This window comes from Nomascus leucogenys, chromosome 3 (assembly GCF_006542625.1).
Source record: "Nomascus leucogenys isolate Asia chromosome 3, Asia_NLE_v1, whole genome shotgun sequence".
NCBI lineage: Eukaryota > Metazoa > Chordata > Mammalia > Primates > Hylobatidae > Nomascus > Nomascus leucogenys.
Genome location: NC_044383.1, coordinates 36,043,668 through 36,059,684, shown reverse-complemented (window position 1 = coordinate 36,059,684; position 16,017 = coordinate 36,043,668). Strand labels below are relative to the sequence as shown.

At 52.6% G+C, this 16,017-nt stretch overlaps 2 protein-coding genes across 7 annotated transcripts in view; both read left to right on the top strand.

The window, feature by feature from the left end:
* Nucleotides 1-857: 857 nt before the first annotated feature.
* Nucleotides 858-12,403, top strand: ANKRD2 (ankyrin repeat domain 2). 2 transcript variants are annotated; one of them, XM_003255296.2, is made up of 9 exons: nt 858-1,286; nt 6,206-6,307; nt 6,645-6,803; nt 6,903-7,010; nt 9,409-9,507; nt 9,851-9,949; nt 10,857-10,955; nt 11,146-11,244; nt 12,098-12,403. In XM_003255296.2, the coding sequence occupies exons 1-9, from the start codon at nt 861-863 to the stop codon at nt 12,245-12,247; spliced, it is 1,341 nt and encodes a 446-aa protein (XP_003255344.2). In that variant the 5' UTR covers nt 858-860; the 3' UTR covers nt 12,248-12,403. The 2 variants fall into 2 exon arrangements, with proteins under 2 accessions (XP_003255344.2, XP_003255345.3); XM_003255297.3 differs by lacking the exon at nt 10,857-10,955 and having other exon boundaries at nt 920-1,286.
* Nucleotides 12,404-12,836: 433 nt separating this feature from the next.
* The window catches only part of HOGA1 (4-hydroxy-2-oxoglutarate aldolase 1), a 29,077-nt gene continuing 25,896 nt past the window's right edge, over nt 12,837-16,017 (top strand). For all 5 annotated transcript variants that reach the window (XM_030808826.1, XM_003255298.4, XM_030808817.1 and 2 more), the window contains exon 1: nt 12,837-13,422. In XM_030808826.1, the coding sequence (XP_030664686.1) occupies nt 13,212-13,422 (211 nt within the window). In that variant the 5' untranslated portion in view covers nt 12,837-13,211. The remainder of the gene's footprint in view (nt 13,423-16,017) is intronic.

Here is a 16,017-nt window from a genome sequence, read left to right as displayed (position 1 = left end):
GATGTTAAAGCAAAATCTCTGACAGATTTAGATTGTGTGTCAGAGGTTCGTGTCAGCTTCCCAGCAAGGGAACCGGAGAGGAAAAGGAACCGGTTCCTCATGCTTCCTAGAGGAATGCATGCATATCTGAAGAGAGGGGAATCTTATATAAGGCTGTTTAGCTAAGGGCAGCCACCAGCCAGGTGAGCCTTACGGAAGCACAGGGCTGGGTGTCCACAGTTCCCTAGCAGGTTAACCTGGGTCACGGTGACTCAGAACTCCAGCCTGCGAGTTCCAGGTGTGGAACTGAGCAAGTACAGATCTGCTTTTGCTCCAGTTGGGAGTATTTTCCTTCTTAGTGAGCATGGGCAGCCTCCTGGCCAGGGAAGTCTGGCACTGTCTGGGCCTGACAGGGAAACCCTGGGAGGGTAGGAGGATCCAGAGTAGCTGCTGTTCCTCGCCAGCTGGGCTTAGTGCTTTCCGGAGACCCCTTTCTTGAAGCAACACTCTGTAAGCCCTGCAGAGGTCCCCTGAGCACTTACCAAGGGAGGAGACAGATTGGATAAGGTTTGCTCATGACTAAAAGTCACCCAGCCAAATGCAGTGATGCTTAACCGGGGAGCATGTGGGACCCTGGAGAGCCGAAGGCCAGCATGAGCTGTGATCAAAGAGGGAGACAGCTGCCCTTCCTGCTACCATGGCCCTGGCCTGGACAAGTAGAGTGTGACCCTCCTCACAGCCAGCAGGGCCTGTCTGCAGGACAGCCTGGGAGTACAGAACTGTCCTGGGTCCCCACGTTTGGTTTTCAGGCCCTCTTCCTGGAGCTGGCTGAGCAGGGTTTCCAGGCATCCAGCAGGTGGCACTGTGATCTGGGCTGGAGCATGCAGCCGGCAGTTCCCTTTTGCAACTCAGTTGCCTTGGCTAAGGCCCAACCAGTCCCAAGTGCTCAGGACAGAGGCTGGACGGGCTCCTTCCTGCAGCCCTGCTCTTGGGACACAGTGCCCTCCGGCTCTAATATGCCAGGAGTTGGGGGGGCAACTGGCTCTGCTCCCTGGCCCTGGCTCCCCCTGCTCCCTGGGGCTGCCCGAGGTGAAGGTGACAGGTGGGGGAGGCAGGTGGAGAATTGGGCCGGTGAGCTCATGGCAAAGGCGCCCAGCTGGGCAGGGGTGGGTGTTCTGGCCTATAAAGCCCCCGAGGCCCTGTGGCCTGCAGAGGCGGTTATGGACGGCACCATGGAGGACTCTGAGGCGGTGCAGAGGGCCACGGCGCTCATCGAGCAGCGGCTGGCACAGGAGGAGGAGAATGAGGTGCGAGCAGGGGTGGAGGTGCCCAAGGGGGTCTGAGGAGATCCAGCTCTGCTGTCAAGGGGAGGGAGAGTCTGTCTGCTACCCCTGTGGTGGGGAGGGGGGCAGATGTCCCCTGGGGCCCAGTTGGGCCCAATTCCTGTCCCAGGGTATTACTGGCAGGGGGTATTGCTGGCAGCAGAAGACTGAGGCTTCAGCCTTCAAAATTGAGTCAGTGAGGTGGGGAGCTGGGTTGGGCCTCCTAAGACTGCTCACCCTCCTGGGCCTTGAGAGACAGTGGGCTGTACAAAGCAGACAGCTGGGTGCTGCCTGGGACTGTCAGGAATGTGTAGCCCTGTGATGCCCCTGTGACTGAGTGGGAGGCTGGGGCAGGGGAAACTCCAGTGTTTGGCCACTGAAGAAGAGAGTGAGGAAGGGATGCTGGGAAAGGAAGCATGGATTTTGCCAGCCTGCTGGCCACCCTTGGGGAGGCCTTTGGAGTGTGGTGTTCTGGGCAATTGCATTTTCTTTGGGATAAGGAAGTGGAGCGGCGGCAGGGGATGCTGGCTTGTCCTACTCAGCATTTTTTTTTTGAGATGGGGTCTCCCTCTATTGCCCAAGCTGGAGTGCAATGGCATGATCTTGACTCACTGCAACCTCTGCCTCCTGGGTTCAAGCGATTCTCCTGCCTCAGCCTCCCGAGTAGCTGGGATTACAGGCATGCACCACCATGCCTGGCTAATTTTTGTATTGTTAGTAGAGATGGGGTTTCACTCTGTTGGTCAGGCTGGTCTTGAACTGGCCTCAGGTGATCCGCCTGCCTTGGCCTCCCAAAGTACTGGGATTACAGGTGTGAGCCACCGTGCCCGGCCCCTACTCTTCACTTTATTTAAACTAATACTTCATCTAGTGTTGGCTCTGCCAAGAGCCCAGAGCTGTAGAAATGGGTGGACCAATAAGGCCCAGACCCTGCCTTCTTTTTACCAACCCAGCATTCATTTTAGCCCATTTGTTGGTTTCATAGTCAACTAAGAAACAAGGCAAAGGGAAGAAATGACTAAATAGAGGTGTGAATCAGAAGTGGAGGAACACAAGGGTCTCATGAATTGTTCTGAGGGCCGTCAAGGACTCCTCTGTGGACAGGGCCAGGTGCAGTGGCTGAAGCCTGTAATCCCAGCATTTTGAGATCTGAGATCCGAGGTGGGCGGATCACTTGAAGTCAAGAGTTCGAGACCTGCCTGGCCAACATGGTGAAATCCCGTCTCTACTAAAAATACAAAAATTAGCCAGGAATGGTGTCAGGCACCTGTAATCCCAGCTACTCAGGAGGCTGAGGCAGGAGAATTGCTTGAATCTGGGAGGCGGAGGTTGCAGTGAGCCAAGATCGCACCACTGCACTTCAGCCTGGGTGACAGACGGAGACTTCGTCTCAAAAAAAAAAAAAAAAGTGAGTCCTCTGTGGACAGGAGGATATCTGAGCTGGGCCTTCAAGGGGACTCAGTGGAGTCCAGGATGGTGGAGGGTATTCCAGCCTCAGGAAATGCAGGAGATGAAGTTTCCATGAGTGAAAGCATGGCTGTCTTGAGAAAGTCTGGTAGTAGGGGCTAAGGCTGGAAAGACACAAGCCAGAGAGGGCCATGTAAAAGATATTTATTCTGTGGGCAGTGAGGAGCCACTAAATGTTATTGAGTGAGGGAGATTGGTGTCATCTGTCCTGTTTTAGGAAAGCAGCTCTGATGGCCCTGAGAAGGACTTGTTGGAAAAGGCTGGCCCTAACAGGAATGGAGGGGAGGAGATAAATCAGGTTGGAGGTAGATGCCATTCAAAAAAAGGAGTGTGACTGAATGAGGGGTGAGGAGGAAGGAAGGGTCAAGACCTCAAGGGAAGAAGGGATGAGGTCAGGAAAGAGCCTGGACTGAGCCCTGGCTGGGGCAAGCATCCCTGGATCTCTAGGAATCCCACTTCTCCCTCCCCCAAGGGCGTGTGCCTATGGTTGGCTGGTGCCAGGCAGGTGAGTCATGCTGCTATGCCAGTTCTGGAGTGCTGCCAATAGACACAGGGACCTTCAGCAAGGGGATGCAGAGCAGTGCTCTTCCGTTCATGCATCCAATAAATATAGCTACAGAGCTGTCAGGACACCAGTGCCAGGCCCTGTGCTAAGCATTTTGCAGGCATTCTTTCATTTAATCTGCATAGCAATCTATGAAGTAAAGTGGGAACTTTGTGTGTTTCATGAACTCACATTCAATGCAGCAAACAGCTACTGAGCACCTACTGTGTGTCAGCCCACAAAGACAAACCTGAAATGAAGGGCTATAGGGTCTGAGGAAAATGTGGGTGAGCATTAGAGTCCCCAGTTGTCTCTACCAGGCCCCAGCCTGGCAGGGTTCTTGGAGGAGAGCCTCTGTCTAGCCTGTGCCCCATACCTAGGGTGGGAGGGGAAGGAGGGCCCCAGAGACCAGCGCAGGGGCTGGAGTTCCACTGTGGCGAGTTTACTGGGTTAGGTCATCACTGAGAACTTAAGGGTTAGCAGAGATGCTGAGTCTGCTTGCCATCATCCGTTCACTCATTCATTCATTCATTCATTCACCAGTCACTAAGCACCTACTATGTGCTAGGGCCTGTCACAGATGCTGGGGACACCAAGATAATTAAGACACAAGCTGGGGAGCCACAGTGGCTCAGGCCTGTTGTCCTGGCGCATAAGGAGGCAAGGCTAAGCGTTCGAGGCCAGCCTGGACAACATAGAAACCTCTCATCTATGTAACAACAACAACAAAATTTATAGCCGGGCGCGGTAGCTCACGCCTGTAATCCCAGCACTTTGGGAGGCCAAAGTGGGCAGATTGCCTGAGCTCAGGAGTTCGCGACCAGCCTGGGCAACATGTTGGAACCCCGTCTCTACTAAAATACAAAAATAATTAGCCAGGCATGGCGGCATGTGCCTGTAGTCCCAGCTACTCAGGAGGCTGAGGCAGGAGAATTGATTGAACCTAGGAGGTGGAGGTTGCAGTGAGCCAAGATCGGACCACCGCACTCCAGCCTGGGCGACAGAGTGGGACTCCATCTCAAAAAAAAAAAAAAAAAAAAAAATACACAAGCTGGCCCTCTGGATGCTCCCTGAGGAGCCCAGCCAGAGTCCCACATGCAGCAGTAGCTGCAGCCCCAGGTTATCTTTCATTCTTGGAAGAAGATGCAGTGTTTCTGATTAGGCCAGCACTGAGACCTCAAACCATGAAGCCCAACATGAAAGGGAGAAAGCAGTGGCTAATAGAACCTTCAGAATGAAGACCTGGGGAATTGGCTCTCAAAACCACCTTGAAGGAGCAAATGTGGGAGCTCAGGGAGGAATGGGAAAGGGGCCTGCGTGCTCTGTAAGGGTGGCCTCCTTCCCAGCTGCCACATTGACTCAGGACCCTCCAACCTGGGCAATTGTTCCTGGACTCATAGCCACACAAGCTGCCTGGTGCGGACTGCAGAGATGGGAGTGCCAGCACATCACAAAAAGAGAAGACGCAGTCCAAGAAAATCAGAGGGCAAATGCAGAGGAGACCTGGCAGGCAGTTGGACCTGGATTACAGTGAAAAGAAGGTTAAGACTTAGAGCCCGTTTCAGGCTGAAGGCTGAGGAGCTGCCGCTCCCATCGCCAAGTTCCCCTGAAAGCAATAGTTTCCAAGCTCTGGACTTCACAGATCAGTGAAATCTGAGAGAAAAAAAAAATATCTAACAAAGAGTTGCCAAATTTTATATTGCTAAGTAAGACCATTTAAGAAATAATCATATCTCATCATAATTATTTCATCAAAGTGAATTATTTATTTTTAAAACTTATTTATTTATTTATTTATTTATTTATTTTTTGAGACCGAGTCTCACTCTGTCACCCAAGCTGGAGTACAGTGGCACGATCTTGGCTCACTGCAACCTCAACCTCCTGGGTTCAAGTGATTCTTGTGCTTCAGCCTCCCGATTAGCTGGGACTACAGGTGCGTGCCAACACGCCTGGCTAATTTTTGTATTTTTAGTAGGGATGGGGTTTCACCATGTTGCCTATGGCTGGTCTCGAACTTCTGGGCTCAAGCAATCCACCTGCCTCGGCCTACCAAAGTGCTTGGATTATAGACGTGAGCCACTGTACCTGGCCTATTTATTTTTTGAGGCAGGGTCATTCTCTCTCTCTCTCACTGTCACTCAGGCTGGAGTGCAGTGGCATGATCTTGGCTCACTGCAACCTCCCCTTCCTGGGCTCAAGTAATCCTCCCACCTCAGTCTCCCAAGTAGCTGGGACTACAACAAAAGCCACCACGCTTGGCTAATTATTTAAATTTTTTGTAAAGATGGGTTCTCACTATATTGCCCAGGCTGATCTCAAACTTCTGGGCTCAAGAGATCCTCCCAACTCAGCCTCCCAAAGTGCTGGGATTACAGATGTGAGCCACTGTGCCTGACCTATTTATTTTTAGAGAGACGATCTTGCTGTCTCTGGAGCTGGTCTCGAACCCCTGGGATTGAGCAATACTTCTGTCTAAGCCTCCCCAGTAGCTGGGACTAAAGGCTGGCACCACCACACCCAGCCAAAGTGGATTTTTAATGCCAAAAAAGTAAAGAAAACAATAATCTTGGTGCTTGAAAGAGTGAATATATTTAATCTCATGAAAAACTCATTCTGGTGGCCTTTAACGTTGTTTTGCAGAGATCCGGGCCAGTCAGCGGGCAGGTGTCTGAGCTCAGGGTTGGGACTAGGGCTGAAGCTGAGGTGGGGAACTCGTCCCTTTTGGGGGCCTCTCCAGGGGCCCTTCTCTTGCTGGGGGCTCCCCAGGATCAGCCAGAAGGGCTCTGAGACCACCCAGGAGGAGGTCCCTGTGGGGTGTCCTTGGCGTGGTTGGGGGAGAGGCTGCCTGTCTCCTCGGGTCCTGGAGAAGGTGCCCTCCTTGGATCACCAGAAACTCCGAGGAGACGCACGCCAGAAGCTGCCCATGGACTTGCTGGTGCTGGAGGATGAGAAGCACCACGGGGCTCAGAGTGCAGCCCTGCAGAAGGTGAAGGTAAGCCCGGGAGGACCCAATGTCTGCACCCAGCGGACCAGCCAGGTAGCCATGGCCTGTCTGCACCTCTCCCCACGTGGCCCACGGACCAGCAGTTCAGCACCCCTGGTAGAGCTTGCTAGCCCTGCAGAATCTCCGCCCCGCCCCAGAGCTACTGAGTCAGAATTCCCCCAATCTGAGAGCCATCTAGGCCTGGAAGAGGGGATAGACTTTGGTTCCTTCTTTTTTAAGAGGGTCTTCCTGCCCACCCCACCCTCCCCACCAGCTTAGCTCAGAGGTCTCCCAAGCCCCCCAAATTCTCTGCCCAGCCTGGAGGTTGATGGGCCATCCCACGCAGGGCCAAGAGCGCGTGCGCAAGACGTCCCTGGACCTGCGGCGGGAGATCATCGACGTGGGAGGGATCCAGAACCTCATTGAGCTGCGGAAGAAACGCAAGCAGAAGAAGCGGGACGCTCTGGCCGCCTCACATGAGCCGCCCCCGGAGCCCGAGGAGATTGTAAGGGTCCTGGAGAGGACACCGCGAGGGGGCGGAGGGGGAGCCCGGGAGGCTTCGAATCGCCGGGACGGCCCGTGACTGCTGCGTCCACACCTGCAGACTGGCCCTGTGGATGAGGAGACCTTCCTGAAAGCTGCGGTGGAGGGGAAAATGAAGGTCATTGAGAAGTTCCTGGCTGACGGGGGGTCAGCTGACGTGTGCGACCAGGTGACGCTCCTAGCCGACCCTGACCGGCCTCCCTGTCAGTTTCCACCCCCACTCCGCTCAGCTCCCGGGTCGGCCCACTGTGAGCCTGTTTGAGAGGAGGCACGGGTGTTCTTTGGATGGATGGGTGGTTGGGGTGCTCAGAATGGGTGTCCCTTCCCCGTACAGGAATTGACCTAAATCCTTAAACCCTTTTCCAACTTGAATCACCTGCAGAGCAACAAATGTCACATGTTTGTTTAGGAAAGAAAGAAAAATAGAATCAAATAAAAATAGACCAGGACCAGAAGACGTGGGCTCAAATCCCATCTCTCTCACTCACGAGTTGTGGGACCTGTGGCTGGGTCGGTGCCCTCTCCATGCCTCAGTTTCCTCCTCTGTAAAATGGCCTTCCCTCACAACATGTTATGGTGATCAAATGGAATATTAGGCTGGGCACTGTGGCTCACGTCTGTAATCCCAGCACTTTAGGAGGTCAAGGTGGGAGGAGTGCTTGAGCCTAGGAGTTCAAGACCAGCCTAAGCAACAGAGTGAGACCCTGTCTCTGTATATAGATATAGATATAGATATAGATTTTTTTTGGTAAAAGGAAAAAAGGAATATTAGCACCTCAGTAACTCAGTAAGTATTCACTGAGTGAATGAAGAAACTATCAAGCATGTGTTATGATATTTTTGTTTCTCATGCTATAGTACTGTACTTTTTTTTTTTTTTTTTAAGACAGAGTCTCACTCTGTCACCCAGGCTGGAGTGCAGTGGCGCAATCTTGGCTCACTACAACTTTCGCCTCCTGGGCTCAAGCAATCCTCCCACCTCAGCCTCCCAAAGTGCTGGGATTACAGGCTTGAATGACCACACCTGGCCTATTTTTTTTTCATGGTAAAACATAACATGAACTATTCCGCTTTAACCATTTTAAGCGTACAATTCAGTGGCATTAATTACATTCGCAGTGTTGTGCAGCCATATTTTCTTTTCTTTTCTTTTCTTTTTCTTTTTTTTTTTTTGAGACGGAGTCTCGCTCTGTTGCCCAGGCTGGAGTGCAGTGGCGCAATCTCGGCTCACTGCAAGCTCCGCCCCCCGGGTTCACGCCATTCTCTGGCCTCAGCCTCCCGAGTAGCTGGGACTACGGGCGCCCGCCACCTCGCCCGGCTAATTTTTTGTATTTTTAGTAGAGACGGGGTTTCACCGTGTTATCCAGGATGGTCTCGATCTCCTGACCTCGTGATCTGCCCTCCTCGGCCTCCCAAAGTGCTGGGATTACAGGCGTGAGCCACCGTGCCTGGCCTAATTTTTTTATTTTTAGTAGAGACAGGGTTTCAACATGTTGGCACTCCACAACAGGCTGGTCTTGAAATCATGATCTCAGGTGATCCACCCGCCTCGGCCTCCCAAAGTGCTGGGATTATAGGTGTGAGCCACCGTGTCCAGCCCCTTGCAGCCATATTTTCTAAATTTTTCATCACCCATCATAATTCTTTTTGTTTTCCCTGAAACTGCCTCTTTCACACTTCCTGGGGTGCTTTCTTGCTCTCGTATCCTGGGATTTGGCACATTAGTGGTTTTCCACCTTTGGTCTGCATTATTGTAGACTTGGACCACGTGTCCTTTCTGTTCTTTAGACTCCAAAGTCTTCATCCTCTCAGTCTGTCCAACTACCTCCTACTTCTGAGCACCATGCTAGGTGCCAGAATACAAAAAAACAAAACAAAAAAAGCAAAACAAAACAAAACAAAAAAACAGACCATGGTTGGTTCCTTGGGGAGACTGACATGTAACCAGATCATTAGAATATGGAAAGATACTCACTGTGTGTGGCCTGTAACTGGATCATGAGAATATGGAAAGATATTGTGGCTTGAGCGTTTCACAAGTCCAAGGCAGAAAGGAGAAGGGGAAAAGTTTATTCTTTCTTTGAATCAGTGATCAGTGTCGCCTGTTCATTCTGGCCTTGTGCTAGGCACTTGGGGAGTCCAGCAAGACTTGACCTGCCCTCGAACACACTCTGACAGTTAAGGGTCATCTGGGCCCTAGGGAAGCCCTGGCCTAGAGGTTTCAAGAAAATGATGGCATTTGAGCTGCATCTTGAAGGAGTAGCAGATTTCATCAAGCACTCCCAGGAAGTGAGAGCAAAACAGGCATGCTTGGCAGAGGAAACCGCCTGTAGAGAGGCATGGCTTGATGTTCTTGGGGGGCAGTGAGAAGGTCGGGTTCCCCGGGGCAGAGGACTCCCAGGCTGGTCTGGATAGAGCATAAGGGAGCTGGCAGAACACAGAAAACATGGGGGCCAAGCACAGGGGTGAGAATCAAGCTGATGGGAAGGCCTGGGCCTCAGCTTGGGTGGGAGATGGGCTCAGGCCTGGAGCCAGAGGCCAGGCCCTGACAGCCTCTCTGGGGATAGTTCCGTCGGACAGCACTGCACCGAGCCTCCCTGGAAGGCCACATGGAAATCCTGGAGAAGCTTCTAGATAGTGGGGCCACTGTGGACTTCCAGGATCGGGTGAGTGAGAGGGCAGGTATTCAATGGGAGACAGGAGGTGGGTCCAGCACTGACAGACACCCTCTCCCTGCCACCTGTGCCAACCTGAAGCATGAACCGGTTGCTCAGGTGCCAGACTCCACCTCAGTGGCTTATGTGACCTTGAGTAAGCCCCTTCTCCTCCCTAAGCATCCTCTGTGAGTCTGGCTTGGACCAGATGGGCCCTGAGTGTTCCTCTGTTCCGCTTGGTCCGTTGCCCATGCCCAGGCCTGCTCTCTGTACCTTTCTCCTAGATATCCCTCTGCCCTCCTGGCTGGGGTACTTTCCCCCCGAATACTTTCTTCCCTACATCATTTCCTTCTAGCTGGACTGCACAGCCATGCATTGGGCCTGCCGAGGGGGCCACTTAGAGGTGGTGAAACTTCTGCAAAGCCATGGAGCAGACACCAATGTGAGGGATAAGGTGAGGCAAAAATGCTCAGAAGCAACAGGCATTGGGGTGGTTGTGGGGAGGAAGGCAGGGGTCTAAGGGCAGGAAAGCCCAGGGGGCAGGAAGGTAGTGAGCTAGTCTGGTTTCTGGCTGCAGAGCAGGGAAGCTAAAACAGTGTCCTACTTGGCCTCCCAGCCCAGGGCTGGGTCCCTGCCATCCACACAGGCCCTTGAGGAACCACCATCTGAGGATAGGAGCAGGAAGAGCAGACAAGAAGGGAGGACAAGAGACTCACTGTCTTGGGAGCTTTGGGACCACTCAAAAAATGCAAGATTTGTTCATGCTATCTGTCATTATCCTTCTATCTACCTATCTATTCATCTATCCGTCTATCCATCCATCCATTCCTCCATTTATTCATCCCCTCATTTATTTATTTATTTATTTACGCACCATCCTTCTATTCATTCATTATTTCATGTACAACCTTGAACAAGTGATAGCCTCTGAGCTTCTGTTCCTCATCTGTAAAATGTCTTGCAGAGTTCTTGTGTAGATTAGGTGGGAAAACATATGTAAATGAATTATTTATTCAACATAAGGCAAACGTCTTGTAAGCTTTTGCCATGTCCATTACATAGTCATCTCTCAATAAATGACGTCTATTATGATTATTAAAAGAAGGGTAGAATAGTGAGCAGCTGGGTGAGAGGAGAATCATAGAAGGCTTCCCAGAGGAAGTGGCATTTAAGGTTTTAGAGTTAGGCCATTGGATAGGATGGTAAGAAACTGTACCATTCTCTGCCCCTCCAGGGCTCAGGCCTTGGCACTAGGACTTGGAAGAGGGATTAAGCTGGAGTTAGGACAGCCACCCCTCCCCAGGGGTACCACAGTTCAGGCCCTGTCAACCAGCAGTTCCTTCCTGATTCCTCCCACCCAGCTGCTGAGCACCCCGCTGCACGTGGCAGTCCGGACAGGGCAGGTGGAGATTGTGGAGCACTTTCTATCCCTGGGCCTGGAAATCAATGCCAGAGACAGGGTGAGTGCTAGCCTGTCCGCTGCTCACCTGCCATGGGTGTGTGGGCAGCCCACGGGCCCCTACAGGTGGTGTCCTTCCTCCTGGGGCCTTCAGGACTTGGCTCCTGAGCAGGGTCTCTAGCCCACCTCCCATCGCCCTTGCCTCCTCCCACTGCCCACAAGGGCCATACTGAGTGCTACACTGACTCTAGGAAGGGGATACCGCCCTGCATGACGCTGTGAGGCTCAACCGCTACAAAATCATCAAACTGCTGCTCCTGCATGGGGCTGACATGATGACCAAGAACCTGGTAAGCTCATTCCCTCCCTGATTCAGTCATTGGTGTGAGCACTGACACGATGGAGGGACTGTCCAGGCCCCTGGAGCAGCCCCCGCCTAGGGACATGTATCATTGGCTCTGGCCAGCACCGTAGTACATAAAGTTGTCCTCTTCCAGAGCAGCATTCCAACTGCCCGCCCCATTCTCTATGTGTGTCTATGTCCAGAGTGCAAGTGCAGAGAGAAAGCAGGAGGAGCAGCAAGAGGACTTCCCAAAGACCCCCAAGTAGGCCAGAGGGGGTCCTCAAGTGCTGGCCCAAGGAGGCCAGAATCATGAAAGGCCAGAGCTGGAAGGGACCGAGCACTCAGCTGGCATGACAGTTCCTAGCACCCCATGTCAGCTCCTGTGGTCTTTGAGTTTTCTTAGGATCTAGGCAGGAAGTCCTTGGAAGGGGAAGGTGCCCAGGGAACACCTTGGACTAGGGAACACTTAGTCCAAGTTCTTCTTTGGGGCCCAGAGCATTCACAAAAGGAGGGCATGGGAGAGTCCCTCGGGCTCAAGAAAGGCTAAAGGGATAATGAGAAAAGCAGGAAAATATGGAGAAGGTATAAATGAGGGGTTTTCACCCTCAGCATTATTGACATTTAGGGCTGGGTGATTGTTTGTTGTAGGGGACTATCCTATGCATTGTAGGATATTTAAGCAGCATTCTTGGCCTCTGCCCACTAGATGCCAGTAGTACCCATCCCCTAGTGTGACAACCTAAAGTATCTTCACACAATGCCAGTTGCCCCCATTTGAGAAGCACTGGTGGTGTCAATGAGGGTACCTTCTGTGAAAGCCTTCAGGACAGTTAACAGATTTTCTCTTGCCACCCCCCCAGGCAGGAAAGACCCCGACGGACCTGGTACAGCTGTGGCAGGCTGATACCCGGCACGCCCTGGAGCATCCTGAGCCGGGGGCTGAGCATAATGGGCTGGAGGGGCCTAATGAGAGTGGGCGGGAGACCCCTCAGCCTGTGCCAGCCCAGTGAATGCGTGCCCCAGCCCAGCCAGCTACCCAGCCCCTCTCTGTGTGCAGCCACAGAGTCCTAAGAATGGCTCCCAGAGCTAACTGAGGGCCCAGCCTTTTTTCTGCGTGATCCAGGAGCACCCACAAACTACCACAATAAAAAAGCTGTTTTTGCTAATTGCGATGGTCATTTCCATTTGTGTCTGAAATCTTTGGGACTGAAGGAAGACTGGGGGCAAATGCTGGTTTGGGGAGGAGGGAAACTGGCCCTCTGAGCCAGCCCTGCAGCTTCTTTACTGTGGTCTCTTTTCCTTTCTTCCCTGCCACTCAACTTTTCCTGCCCCTTCCCATGTCTCCAGGGCCAGGCTTGGCCCCTGCATGGATTGACTTGGTAATACACTCATCCTGGCCCCCTTCCTGGTGACTGCTGTCCTATGGGGCTGTGTGTGGCTAGCACAGGCTTGTCACGTGGCCGCCTTGGCAGGAGGAGCCTGGTAAGGGAGCGGGGCAGGGGCTGGACAGCCTGTCACAGGCAGCTTCTTGCCCAGCCTTGCCACACCTCCCACAGGGCAGGGCCTGCTCAGCCAATCAGCTCCACCAACCTCAGAACTCCCGGTGGAAAACTGGCTGGGCTTCTGGCTTTGGAGCTGGGAATTGTGGGAGGAGGGCCCAGATCCCACTGGAGATACCGAAGGAGATACCCTTTAATATTGGGATCCCAGAAACCAGTCCTACATCTGGCCAGAGGGACACCGGGTTGTGGCATCTCTTCAGCTGCTACCCAGAAGGAACAGGGCCCCCTGGGGCCTATAGGCCTTGCCCCTGACCCTGGGGACACCCAGCTCAGGCCTGCCCCAGTGGCCACAAGTCAGGGAGGCCGCAAATTTTTAACTAGACACATTGATCATTAATAGGGGGTTAGAAAGAGTTCAAACTGAGTCTCACTCTGGGACATAGACCAATTGTGCCTCAGGCCTCCTGCAGAGATGCTGGGTCCCCAAGTCTGGTCCTCTGTGAGGCAGGGACTAAGCAGGAGCTTGTCCAGGAATGTGGGGGGCTGGGCCTCAGGGGAGGGGAAGAAGGTGGACATTGCGGGCATCTACCCCCCTGTGACCACCCCCTTCACTGCCACTGCAGAGGTGGACTATGGGAAACTGGAGGAGAATCTGCACAAACTGGGCACCTTCCCCTTCCGAGGTAAGTGAGGCTGCCCTCTGTGGGACCTGGGGAGATGTGAGTGGCCTTTTAGCCAGAGACCAAGGGAGGGTACACAGGCTCTGTCCAGCTGTCCAGGGATATTCTGGTACTCAGTGGGTCATTTTATTACGGGAGAGGAACAGGGGAGACTGGTCTGGAGTCAGTAGACAGGCAGGAAGCTCCACACTGGCCTGTAACCTTAAGCTAAACCTCGCCTGCTTCAGTTTACCCAGCTGTAAACTGTTAAAGTGTCTTTGTAGCTCCCAGAGTGATTCTGGGGTTGGACTGGATAGTGGGTGTGAAAGTCCTTGTCAACCTTGTCACTCAGTGCAGATGTGAGGGCATGTGGCTGGGGTCACGTGGCAGCCCAGTCACAGTCCCAGTTCCCTCCAAAGTTTGTTTGTACATTCTCTTCTGGACAAAGCCTCCTTGCCAGAATTAGTTCTCCCTGTTGTGGCTCCTGTGACCCCATCTCTCTTTACACATGGGTCTCCCCAACTCTGAGGTTAGGGACCAGATGATATTTGCGACACTCAACATGTAACAGAGTCCCAGGCGCAATAAATGAAGGTAGAAGAAAATGTCAAATCCTGCCTGCCCTGCTCCGCCCATCCCCATTACTTACGGCACAATCCCCTGAGGCAGTGCTCTCTGTAGGACCATCCCACAGATGGGAATCTGGGCCTCAGAGTGACATGGTCACCGCCCAAGGTCATTCGGCTAACACATAGCTGAGCTGAGGTTTGCACCTCGTTTGACTGCATGGCCCATGCTCCGTTTTAATCCTCGCTGACTCTCATTATAAACCCTTTGGAGCTGCTAGGCCACACTGCTTCAACAGAGTGTCTGGTCAGCACTAGCTTTGGTGTGGCTGCCATTGAGGCAGTATCGTATAGACCATGGACTCTGGTTTCAAATCACAGCTCTGGGGTGAGTGCCTGTAATCCTAACACTTTGGGAGGCCGAGGTGGACGGATCATGAGGTCAGGAGTTTGAGACCAGCCTGGCCAACATAGTGAAACTCCGTCTCTACTAAAAATGAAAAAATTAGCTGGGCGTGGTGGTGGGTGCCTGTAATCCCAGCTACTTGGGAGACTGAGGCAGGAGAATCGCTTGAACCCGGGAGGCAGAGGTTGCAGTGAGCTGAGATCACACCACTGCACTCCAGCCTGGGCGACAGAGCAAGACTCCATCTCAAAAAAAAAAAAAAAAAAAAAAATCAAATCACAGCTCTGGCACTGACTTAGTGTGGGATGATTGCTGTCCCTATTGGACACATGGGAGTGATAATGCTCATATTATGGGATGGTTGGACAAAAAAATCTGCGAGAATGCAAGTGAAATCATGCTATAAATTGTGGAGTAACATACATTGGAAGGTACTGATTCCAATGGTAATAATGATTAAAATGACAGTGTGATTGGCATTGCAGCAAAGCTGCTTTGTGACTGTGACCCCTGGCCTGATGGACACGTTGATCATTCATAACTCAGTACTGAGGGAATGTGCCCCTTCCTTGGGGACAATGAATGCCCTGTGGAGGCCCACGTTGAGCAGGCACACAACTAAGTTTCTGCTGGTGCTTGGCTCGTGGGGCCTGGAGGTTTGGTGAGGTCCTGGTTCTCTTGAAGTGATAAGCATTTTGAGCCTCTAAGTGAAGACCTTGCGTCAGCTTCAAGGTTCAAGGATGCTCTAGTTCAGGGTGGAGAGGGTGGACTTTGCATCTGGTGTTTGCCTGACACCCAGAGAATCCACAGAGACCCCCAGACTCTTCTCTGGACCCTCCCTTCTGGGCCGCCCCCGACTCTTGCAGAGGGCATGGGGTGCCCAGGAGCACAGGCTTCCGTGGATTTAGCAGGCTGTGGGCTGCACACACCCACTTGTCTGTCTCCCTCGCAACCTATGCAGGCTCCAGCTCCCATCTGATCACTCACCCACACACCAGAGAGCCAGCGGAGTGTGATAGGAAGAGCCCAGCATCTTGAGTTAGAGGACCTGGGCAAGAATCCTGCCACTTCTGCCAGTTAACAGAGATCTTGGGGAAACCACTTAACCTTTCAAATCCAGTTTCCTCATTTTAGAATAGGCACTGAGCCTTCAGGCTCCTAGCCACAGGGTCAATATAATCTTCCCAAAGCACTGTCACGGAAAACACAGAGATAGAGGGTCCCTTCCCTGCTTCCAGGGTGCAGCCAAAATGCCCAGGAAGGAAGACACAAACAACTTTAGCTCTGAAATCTGTGTTTCTCTTGCCCTGTCCTGGCCCCTGAGGTAGACTTTGCAGCCCAACACTCAGGCTAAGGAGGGAACATATCACATTGTAAGGGCCTCCTGCAGCCGGTTAAAGGTCCTCTAAAGAGGAGATGAGGGCCAGGCACAGTGGCTCACTCCTGTAATCCCAGCACTTTGGGAGGCCAAGGCAGGAGAATCTCTTGAGACCAGGAGTTGGAGACCAGCCTGGCCAACATAGTGAGACCCTGTCTCTATTAAAACAAATAGGAGGTGGAAAGCTGCCCTGGATGAATCAGTGAAGAATTAGAGATTCTTCTGGAAAGCACTCCCTGAAACTGTGTAGCTCTTTTTTTTTTTTTTTT